Here is an 11,293-nt window from a genome sequence, read left to right on the forward strand (position 1 = left end):
CTTTGCACTTTGTTACAGTTGATGATAAATTAAATGCAGTACTGACAAAATATATCGAAATTATTTTTTGGGACCTTTAATGACCAAATTATATAAACAGTATATTTCCCTCATTCACTTATTTCAATTCAACATTCAACAAGCGGATTATGCATCAAGGGACGTATTTAAAAGGAAAATGTGACCAATCAGCTTCGGCCTGGCGTCACTTCCGTGACGGCTGCGTTGGAAGTGGAGGGCTCCTCTCTTGACGGCTAAGCTAACGTTTACCTGAGCGAGCTCGCAAAACCACGTTCGGCCCATTAAAGTCCACTTTTGCGTGGCTTGGGGGGGAGGGGGAGTGACGGAGTTCGTTTCGTCGGCGTTTTGGCATTCCTGAGGCTGATATCGCTTCTTCGAATCTTGAGGTGAGCAACCGTGACAAGTGCTGCGTGCGCGTGCGCGTGCGCGAGCGCGAGTATGTCAGCGTTTGCATGAAAGTTTTGCACATTTGCACAATAACCTTAAGTTATTCATCACTCCGCCCATTATCTATTAATGTGCACAAAAATTTTAGGAATAATACGACATCGTCTATACGGAAATTTGTGAACCTTTCTAACTTCAGGGTAGGAAAAGTTGGCTGAAAACGACTTTATTTTTTCCAAACAGTGTTTTATTAAATTTTATTTTATTTTAATTTATTTTAAAATTATTAATGTTGAAAATCATAATACTGTATCGCTACTGTTCAGCATTTGAACTTTGACATTCTGAGGCCCGCTCTTAAAGTCAACATCAAGCTCACGTTACAACACATGGTCAAGTTTTTTTTTTTTTTTTTTTTTGTACTGAGTCATTTTCTCCGTGAGGTATTTTACTTCATCTGTTCCGCGGGATAAAAAAAAAAACTCAAGAAAAATAATACAGAACAACAACAAAATTAAAAAGCCAAAACAAGTTGAAAGTGTTGCATGTTAGTGTGTGGTTAGAAACAAATATGAGAGGAATGACAGCTATTAAAATATTGAGCTGAAAATGTTGTCATCTTTTGTGAGTAGATCGATCATTTTTATTATCGTCGGCGTGTATATTTTTTGTTGTAAAAATAATACTTTCAGAAGGCCTTAATTGGCGTGTAAATGGCTTAAATCTCTCTTTTGTTACAAAGTGATAACACTTAAGTCAGATTTTCTGATTGAAAATGGTCTAGATAAACTTAGTTTCAAAAGAAAAGAAAATTTTGAAGAAAATGATTAGTCTGAGAGTGAGTGAGTGAGTGAGAGGCGGCCATGAGACTTGTCTCCGAGATGATGCATTTGCTTTTTTCCCGAGACGCAATCAAAATAATCTCAAATGAATCTGTTGCGTTTTCTCCCAATTTTTGCCATGATGCTGTTGTTGTTGTTGTTGGGCTGGCGCCTGGGCGGAACCTCCCAAGGTTCGCCCAGCTAGCGCAATCACCTTCTGCGGCTCGGTGGAGAGGCCGTTGTGAGGGCGAGGTGCGTCGCCGAAAATCCTCTGCCGTAGGGGAATGAGTCGGGGGCACCGCAGGAGCCATAGCCAAAAGGTGGCAGGAGATAGTGGCGGCGCCCTCTCCCTGACCGGTCCTCCGGACCGAGTCGTGGGGTAATATGGGTGCCGGCAGGATACATTCGTCGTCGACGGGGGACCGCCGACTCGTCCGGGAGACCACGTAGAGGTTGTATCCTTCCTCCCGGCTGCTGTTGTTCTCCACGATTATCGTTCGATTTAGTTAGTTTTGTGAGCGGACAATTTCGTTTTAGTTAGTTATCGCTTTTCCCGACACAGTCTGGTTTTTAATTTTATTTTGTGAACGAAAATGTTTTTTTAATTTGACTTTTTGTTATTTAGTTTGTTTTTGTTTCCGATAATAACCTTCGTGCTGAGCTGTGCGAGTTGATAAATGCAACACTCGCGACTCGCGAGTGACCAGGAAGTCGCACGTGCGCTCTTGCTGTTCGATGTCGACCGCAGCTAAACAAAAACTGCGTTTTGGTCTTTAATAAACGTGAGTTTGCTGACTCATGCCGCCCAAATCCTCAGTAGACGCTACAATATGTTAGCGTCCCACAACCAGACATTGCGTGCGACGTAGCCTGTGTGTGCTAACTCCAGCTAGCTTCCAGAAACAACATGAAAACTGGCATCAGCCGCAACGGGCTTCCTTTTCAGATGCTCGCGTTCATCACCGTCGCGACCGAACTTGATCCGTTTATTTGCTCACCCGGTTTGAGTGCTATGCTGACTTCAAAGAGATTTTCAAATAAGTGAATGCGAGGCCTTGGAAAGAACTTTTTAACAAAAGTGCTCGGCTTACCATTTTGAAATCTGATGAAATGGAAAAATGTCATTGTCACTATGACGTAGATCGATGTTCCGTATTCGGCACCGATAATGAATGCTAAACCGTGAATAAAAAAAAATCATCATCTCACTTTGCGCTCATTGTCCGGCGCCTTTTGATCTCGCTGTGTGCGATTGGCTGAGGCGCTTCTGGGCGGAGCTGTCAATCAGTGACCTCCCGCTCCACCGAGGATGAGGAGGATGAAGGCTTTGACAGCTGCGAGCGAGCCACTTTTACCTGACGCGCACGTGGGATTCTCAAAACGTTGGCAGCGTGACGCCATGTCCACTCTGACGGTGGCGGGTGAGGGTTTTTGGTTATTTTGAATATTATTTGATCGATGATCACTTTTTTTTTTTTTTTTTTTTGTTAGCTGTGCACCGGAGAAAAGAACAACAACAAAAAAAAATCCGCCTTGGCAATCGGAACTAAAACCAATGGCAGTCATTGAGTTCTGATTGAGCGGTTATTTATCCCGGTAAGGCAGCCGAAAACAGGTTGTCAATTTTTTTTTTTTTTTCCCCCCTTTAGATGGTTTCCATTTTGCCAACTTTGCTTCCTGGTCAGCATTGCAAATGAGAACCTGCTCGTAGTTGCTTTTTCCCTGAAGGAATAACAAATGAAGGTTGAGCGGCAGAGGTCGTAAGAAGCTGTCTCACGTGATGTGGTGACATCGCAAATGGGGAATGAAAAGTGGAGAACAGGCTAAAAATGAAAATGCAGCCATCAAGTGCCCCACTTTCACTTTTTCAACAGCGAGTGAGGTGAATTTGATCAATTTGTTGTTGCAAAGTGGATTGTTCATTTGAGGTTGCAAATTAAAAAGATAAGTGACCAAAAAATGTGCACGTAAGGTTTGTGAAACTGCTGGGGGGAATTTTTTTAATTTTATTTTTTTGTCCAACTAGGGTTCGTGTAGTTGTAGCATTTGGAAAGTTCCTTCTTTTTCCCCTTTACGTTTTGACCTTCTCCTTTGAAAATATGTGGCTTTTGGAATTATCTGACATTTTCGGGGGAAAATATCCCATTTTTTGCTTCAAAATATGATGATTACTATTTTATTTTTATTTTTTAATAGGTATGAAACTTTTTTTTTTAAGAAAAGGTTTGACTTTATTCCAAAAATATGAATTTAAAATTTGCTTTCTCAATAAAAACAACAATAACCGAGGATTTAAAAAAAATATATAAGTAATATAAGTAAAATATAACAGATTTGTCACTTTTTATAAAATTTTGATGTCATGAATGTTTGCCATTGTTTGCATTTTTAAATGTGAGTTACAACGTTTATAAATGTTTGTTGTAGAGGTGATCCAAAAGATCTTTAAAAATATGGACCGTAAATGTCATGTAACCATGTTTCGACTATTAAATGTCAATAGTCGTGACCTCGAACCTCTAAATGTGTTTGAGAGCGTAGGAATCGGAAGGTGTTTCCAAACTTTTGACTGGTACCGTGTATATATGTAGGCATGAAGTTAATTCATTAATTTTCTCTTTATTATTTTTATTTGATTCATTCCATTTTTGTATTTATCTCATTCACTTTTTAATGTATTGATTTATTTAAATAAGTGTATTATTTATTGAAATAATGAATTCAATCATTTGTTTTGACATTTTCTTTATCTAATTTATATTTATTGAATTAAATGAATTTAATAAATGATTCATTTATTGAATTCATTTACTCAATTCATTAAAAAATATTTAATGAATTTTTTAAATTTAATTATTTAAAAAACATTTCTTTACTGTCATACAATGAATTTATTATTTCAATTTACTTATTTAATTAAAATAATTTATTTATAGTGGAGCATATGGGCCCCAAAAATACATTGTCACCCAGGCAGGCAGGAGTGCTCTCTCACCCACTGACCGAAGGTTGTTTGCCCGACTTTGTATACGACTTTCCCCAAAAAAAGAAAGAAAGAAAGAAAGAAAGACATGTCTTGGCGCTTGCTGTTCGCAGACCTCACTGCGGGAGCCATGACGGAGTTCCAGGAGAAGCTTCGACAGCAGCACGAGGAGTCCATGTGCCGCGAGCTGGACGAGCTGGTCGCTACCGCAGGCGACGCCCACGCACAGGTCAGAAGAAAGGACAGTTCAAAGGTCACGCCAAAACCAGCAACAGGAAGTCCTCCTTAACACAAACTTTCCCCCCGACAAGAAATACTAAAAAAAAAAAAAAAACTTCAATATTTGCAGTTGGTGTACGAAAAACGTTTGCTACTTGACAGGAATTTATTTCACGTAGCAGTGCAGCAATTATTCGATTTAATCAGCAACTATTCCGATAATCCATTCATTAATCTAAAGAGGACCTTAAGGAAGAATTGGCTCTTTCCTTGCAAAACAGAAATCACAATTTTTTTTGGAACATATCTTTATGGATGTTACGGACCAAACGGGGATCTCGATCCCAATCGGTTTTGGGTTTGCATTTCCAGAAGTGTCAATTTGAACGCATGTCCTGTTTTGGGATAAATGGACAGATAATGTTTTTTTTTGTTGTTGTTTTTTTTTTAATTTGATCAACTGGGAAAAAAACTTTATAGTTGCCGACAGCTTATAATAATTAAAACAATTACTGCTTCCTTCGCTAATTTGAAGAATAATTCTCCGATTTTAATGTTTTTGTTGTACAGAACCATCTAAATTCAATCCAACTTGGTGTCATTTAAGCTACAGCAACTGTTAAAATAAAAAAAAGTCAAATTTTTCTTAATTCAGCATTGCTCATCTGCACAGTGCACACATGCTGCAAATTGGAAATTGAAATAAAAAAAAAAAAATGTGTGCTGCAAATCTGGCTTTGAAGAACCTCTCAGAATGACCTTGCACCATCTCAAAGCTTTATTTATTCATTTAGTTTCTGGGATGGGGAGGGGCGGGGAAGGACGGATAAAAAAATGGAAGCTGTGTCTTTTCCCTTAACGCGAGCTTTTGACTTGAAAAGCCAAAGGCGGTGACTCATCATCCGCTGCTTTTGTCTTGTTGTGCTTGCAGACTTGCAAGAAAGACTTTGAGGGCTTCAAGAGGCTCTTCCACAGGTTCCTGCAGGTCAAAGGTCCCGCAGTGGACTGGCTCAAAATCAGCCGCCCTCCTGAGGAAGCCGTGAGTATTAAAAAAAGCACAGCGTGGAGAGCCTCTGTCACCAAAATCCACAAGTACACAAGGCTTGAGACGAGCGGTATTGCTTCACAGTTTGCGCGTCAAAATGAAGAATTTGTGCCCCATTAATGCACATGACGCAGCAAAACTGTGAATCAAGCGCTGCGACAACCATCAAAATAAAGAAGCGGCAAGTCGGTTCCGAAAAAAAAGCTTCCCTGGCCTTTCGTCAAAGTTTGTGGGAAGCTCCGTACAATTTAAGCCAAAGTGGCTCGCACTTATGCGTGGAAACATGCGGTGGAGTCGCTCCCAAGTCAGGAATCGTCGCCTGCGTGACGGCCAATAAGTGTCATACTCGGAGAAGCCATGCTAAATGCTAAGCTAGCCATAGAGCGACACCGCTAGCGCGCTTGAGTGACGTTTGCCAGACATCTGGCCGGAGGCGCGTAACGGCGGAGAACATCCAACCTTGAATACGCGTCAGGAGGGGAAATCATCCGCACTCATCGGATCCACCGTGTCGACGAAAAGACTTCACAACATCAGCCGGGAGGAGCGGCCGACCGGCTGAAAAGTAGATCAATATACGAGCAAATATTTACAATTGCTCACTCACGGGTTTGTTTGCTTGTTTTCACACTAATCTCGAGTTTTCACGTTGCCCTTTGAGATCGGCGGAAGAAATGAAAACCTTTTTTTTTTCTTTATACAATTTAGTTTCGTGACAAGGAAGTCAACTTTGATGGCATACATAATGTGAATTGGAGGAATAAAAATGGTTCTTCATTCATTCATTATGTTTTTATTTTTGTTTCAGCTCCTTGGGACTAACCTGCAATAATAATCATAAAATGGCCCTCAAAGTTAGCAAGTTACTCCCCAAGTGAAGTCGTTGCTTTGCAAAGAAAAAATATGATTTGGAGCCTCGTCGCTTCCGGGGTGCCGTTAAACGTCCGTACAATATATTCTGTATTTGAATGATTATTTTTAGCAAAAAAAAAAAAAAGTTATTCAAATGAATGAATTAAAAATGACGTTTGCAATTGTTGAGAAATGACCGTAGCCGTGGCTAAAAAGCAAAGCGTTGCAAGCTCTGTCATCAAAAGCTAAACAATTGTTGCTATAACGGCGCCACGTTGCTTGCGCTTCCATACCAGACCGATTTTTGCCATGAATCGAGCAGGGTTTTTGTGTCTGACTTGATGATGTTTGCGCGTGTCACTTGCCGGCGGGTGCGAGTTGTTTTTTGTTAACTTGCGTCGCTCCGTGTCGTCTTGGACTCTGACTCTCGCCGCCCAAGAAAGAACGCGCTGGACCTTGAAATGAACGCGGCGTGCACGCACGCTGCTGGAATAGCTGCGGCGCCACTGAAGGTCAGCGCCAGGAATAGTCGTCGTGTTGCCGACCTTGAGACACCAGCTGGCCTTTTCCTGGCGGCCATGTCGAAACGCGCGTCAGGGTCGGCCCAGCGCGTTTCGTCACCGTCCGTGTTGCCGACGCGCACCGACGCCTGACCTTGAGTCCACTGGCGATCCGCGTGGTCCCGTGTTTGTCATGATGGCGTGCAGGATGGCCGAGTGGTCTAAGGCGCCGCGTTCAGGACCCAGTCTCCCCAGGAGGCCTGGGGTTCGAATCTCGAATTTCCCCATTGTGGGACTAATAAAGGACATCTTTATCTTGATGTGACGTCAACCACGTTGTCGCGTGTTGATGAAATTCCAGTGCATGGAAAATAAGGCTGAACGAAGAATCCGTTTCAAATTGTGGGCGAATGCAAGCGGAAAAAAAACCTCCAGCCAACTTTAAATATTTCTATTTTGTGCATTTACTTGCATACTATCGTGATAAGTTGAGTGCTCCTGAAGTGCGGTCCGCCTGTTTCCGTATTCTGGTTTTGTGAGAATTTGAAATGCTTAATTTTTTTTTTCATTTGTTTTTAATTTGTCATCAGACTTCTGGTTTCCTGACTTGTGTCTGCAGCACACTCGTTTGGTTACATTTTGTCAAGTTGTCGTCGTGAACACTTCAAACATTAAAAGTCAAAACGAGCAACTGTAATCCAAGTCGATAAATAAATATTCTTTCATCGACATTCGTGGCTTTATTTCATCATAAGCCTAAAATGATAAAGCCAAAGCATTTATGGATTTTTGTTTATTGCAATTCAGAGGACCTTGAAAAAAGTCGAAATTGCCATGACAATATTGAGGCTTTTGAAAAAAAAAAAAAAGCCCACAATTGAATTTCCGTCCAAATCATTCAGCCCTCATGGAAACCGGATCAAAAGACCCCTTCGACATGCTTTCGAGCAGCGGTTCGTAACTTAAACGTGAAGTTACCCGAGTGTCAAAAAAGAAAAATGAAGCCGAGGTTTCATTCGTGATTAATATGAAATGATCCGATTGCCATCTTCCGGGACTCAGTTGAAACGGATTCATTGTTCGGCAAGGCCGCCCGCCGGATCGGAAATGCAAAGCAAAAACGCGGCTGCTGTGTTGTTGAGGTGGTGGCGTACGAGGAGATGGTGGCGGCCGACGCGCCGGCAGATGTGGCGGCGTGCCTCAACAAGTTGGCGGTGGTCAAGCTCAACGGAGGCCTCGGCACCAGCATGGGCTGCAAAGGCCCCAAGAGTCTCATCGGCGTCCGCAACGAAAACACCTTCCTCGACCTCACCGTCAGGCAGATCGAGGTGAGCGAGACTCGTTTTCCTCGTCCTCACGCTTTCACGGATTGCTTCTGCCCGCGTGCGCGCGCCTTTTGCAGCATTTGAACAAGACGTACGATGCCGACGTGCCTCTGGTGTTGATGAACTCCTTCAACACGGACCAAGAAACCAAAAAGATTCTTCAGAAGTACAAGCACCACCGACTCAAGATGCACACCTTCAACCAGAGCAGGTACAAACCAGCGACATGTTCCGTACACAACAAACATGCTCAGAATCGCAAACAAAAAACATTTTCAAAAAAGGCGAGTACGTACACCAAGTAGCATAAATTCCCGAATTGGATACAAGCCGCCGCAATTCTTTTTGGGAGAGGAAAAAAAAAAAAAGAAGCCGCAGTTGTTTAGTGCACGTTCAGAACGATTTTGTGAATGCGCATAAAGGTCCATTCACAGATTGTGGAAAAAAAATATATCTTGAGCGTATTTTGGCAACTAGAGAGCGCCCCCTACGGGTGAAAGCAAAATGCACAGAAAAGCCGCACCGCTGAATTAGAGGCACGGTTGAAAATGGAGGAAAAAAGTAGCGGTACGCACACAATCCACATCGTAGGTCATTTAACATTCCGCCAGAGCAGACGCAGACGGGCGCCGGCTCGTGAACGCGCACACGCAACGACGACAAGCAGGCGCCCGCAAGGACATGTTTAAAAAGGGCAAAGTCCAAATGCTTGCGCTGGAGTGTGAGCGTGCGTTTGGCGCTTAGGTACCCGCGCATCAACAAAGAGTCGCTACTGCCCATCGCCAAGACTTTGGAGAGCGCCGAGGCGTGGTACCCGCCGGGTCACGGAGACATCTACGCGAGCTTGGCCAACTCGGGCCTGCTGCGGCGACTCCTGGACGACGGCAAGGAGTACATCTTCGTGTCCAACATCGACAACCTGGGCGCCACCGTCGACCTCCGCATCCTCCAGCGCCTCATCGGCCAACCGGCCGACAAACGCTGCGAGTTCGTCATGGAGGTCACCGGCAAGACCCGCGCCGATGTCAAGGTACGCCGCTTCTTCTTCACTCCCCACCCGCTGTGGGCGGCGCCGCTCGCTTCCTGTCGCCAGCCCGCCGAACAAGGAGGAGGCTTTGTTTTTTATCCATAACCATGATTATTTTCTAGCAAGAAGAAAACAATCTTCCCCCCGCCCCCCCATAAATCATCGCCTTTCGGTTGCAAAACCAACCTACATCGGAGAGCGCCACTGCCAACTGCTGGAGCGGATGTGCAATTACGCCCAAAAAAAAGCCTGTTCGCACGCTCTCAGCATCCGAGGGGAGCTTTCCTTTCGGACCTGATCATTGTAAGAGCCGAAACGCATTTCAAAACAATTAGCTCGCATTTTTCACATTGGACACTCAATATTTCTACGCACAACGTAACCTTTTGCCTCTTTGGAGCGGGCGCACGTTTGTTTTCTGAGCCTCAATTTGAAACTCTTGGTTGGATCTAACCGTTAAGCTAACGTACGCGTGAACTGCACGAAACTCCAAATAAAAGCACAAAGCTCGGAGCGCAATGCAAATGAAATGGAGTGCCGCTGATCCCAAAAATGTGTCCAACTGACTGAGCGTGAGTGTGACTTCCAGGGCGGTACGCTGATTCAGTACAAAGACCACCTGAGGCTGCTGGAGATCGCTCAGGTTCCCAAAGCTCACGTGGACGAGTTCAAGTCGGTCACCAAATTCAAGATCTTCAACACCAACAATTTGTGGATCTCACTGAGCGCCATCGAGCGCTTACTCGACAACAACGCCATGGACATGGAGGTCATCGTCAATCCCAAGGTCCGGCGCGCGCACACCGTGGCGTAACGTCACTTCCTGGTCTCGCGCGAGGTGACGCAAATGGGTGTGTCAACGCAGACGCTGGAGGGCGGTCAGAACGTGATCCAGCTGGAGACGGCCGTCGGCGCAGCCATCAAGAGTTTCCGCAACGCCATGGGCGTCAACGTGCCGCGTTCACGCTTCCTGCCCGTCAAGACCTCCTCTGACCTCCTGCTGGTCATGTCCAACCTCTACAGCCTGGACGCCGGTTCGCTGACCATGAGCCAAAAGAGGGAGTTCGCCACCACGCCGCACGTCAAGCTGGGGAGCTGCTTCACCAAGGTCGGCGCTCGCTAGCGTTCGTGACGTGGGCGCTACGCTAACGGTCTTGTTTGTCGTCACCGTCAGGTCCAAGATTTCCTGTCCCGCTTCGACAGCATCCCGGACATGCTGGAGTTGGACCACCTTACTGTGTCGGGAGACGTCACCTTCGGGAAAAATGTCTCGCTCAAGGTACGCCAAAAGTCTTGCGACGCCTTTCCCGCCATCTATGGACCTCCGTCACGCAGAGAGGAGCCGACCGAACCAAATTCCGGCGCCGAATGCTTGCATTCAATGCGAGCGAAATTGGCACAAGAGCTGCAAATGAAGCAGCGACGCATCCGAACTTGCTCCCCTCACAAGCGCCATCCGTGTGTGAATTTGTGCGGGCAGGGAACGGTGATCATCATCGCCAACCACGGCGACCGTATCGACATCCCCGCCGGCGCCGTGCTGGAGAACAAGATCGTGTCGGGGAACCTACGCATCCTGGACCACTAACGGCGGCGGCAAAGCAAAAGTGCTCTTTTCCGCAACGTCGGGTCAGAGGTCACCATACAGGAAGTTACTGTCCACGACTGTGTGTCTTTGAGGTCAATAAATAAAAAGTCGTCTCAAGCTCTTCTTGTGAAATGGGGACAAATGTGGGACACCAAGTGCACGTATTCACCGACCCTGTCACAACAGCTTCACCTGCTGTACAGGAAAAAGAAATGAATAAAAAAAAGTCATGAATTCACAGCATGGACGCAGGTGGGATTTTGGACTTGGGTGCAAACACGTATTTGAGAAGTAGAAAAGCATTCTGCGCAATAGTTTGGATTTATTGACATCCAACATGAGCTCATGCGCTCACCTCCACAAAATCCAAAATACTGCGCTTTTCCACCTACACAGGCTGAAACAGAAAAGAGCAAGAATGCGCACACGAACCCCGACTGGTTTAGCTTAGCTGAAGTCGTGTCTGATGCCTGCAGGCGCGCACGGCTGTAGTCGGGATATGCGCTGCAGAAAATGGACGGACAG

The 11,293-nt window shown here is 45.0% G+C and overlaps 1 protein-coding gene across 3 annotated transcripts; it reads left to right on the forward strand.

Moving 5' to 3' along the window:
* Positions 1-209: 209 nt before the first annotated feature.
* LOC148332869 (UTP--glucose-1-phosphate uridylyltransferase-like) lies at positions 210-10,885 on the forward strand. Of its 3 annotated transcripts, none has more exons than XM_088303239.1 (10): positions 210-407; positions 4,326-4,441; positions 5,363-5,470; positions 7,971-8,156; positions 8,231-8,364; positions 8,898-9,183; positions 9,770-9,967; positions 10,046-10,288; positions 10,355-10,459; positions 10,661-10,885. In XM_088303239.1, the coding sequence occupies exons 2-10, from the start codon at positions 4,343-4,345 to the stop codon at positions 10,766-10,768; spliced, it is 1,467 nt and encodes a 488-aa protein (XP_088159365.1). In that variant the 5' UTR covers positions 210-407; positions 4,326-4,342; the 3' UTR covers positions 10,769-10,885. The 3 variants fall into 3 exon arrangements, with proteins under 3 accessions (XP_088159365.1, XP_088159366.1, XP_088159364.1); XM_088303240.1 differs by lacking the exon at positions 210-407 and adding an exon at positions 1,516-1,681; XM_088303238.1 differs by lacking the exon at positions 210-407 and adding an exon at positions 2,528-2,650.
* Positions 10,886-11,293: the final 408 nt, after the last annotated feature.

The sequence above is a fragment of the Idiotropiscis lumnitzeri genome, chromosome 8 (assembly GCF_059441095.1).
Source record: "Idiotropiscis lumnitzeri isolate Australia: NSW breed Sydney's pygmy pipehorse chromosome 8, RoL_Ilum_1.0, whole genome shotgun sequence".
Taxonomy (NCBI): Eukaryota; Metazoa; Chordata; class Actinopteri; order Syngnathiformes; family Syngnathidae; genus Idiotropiscis; species Idiotropiscis lumnitzeri.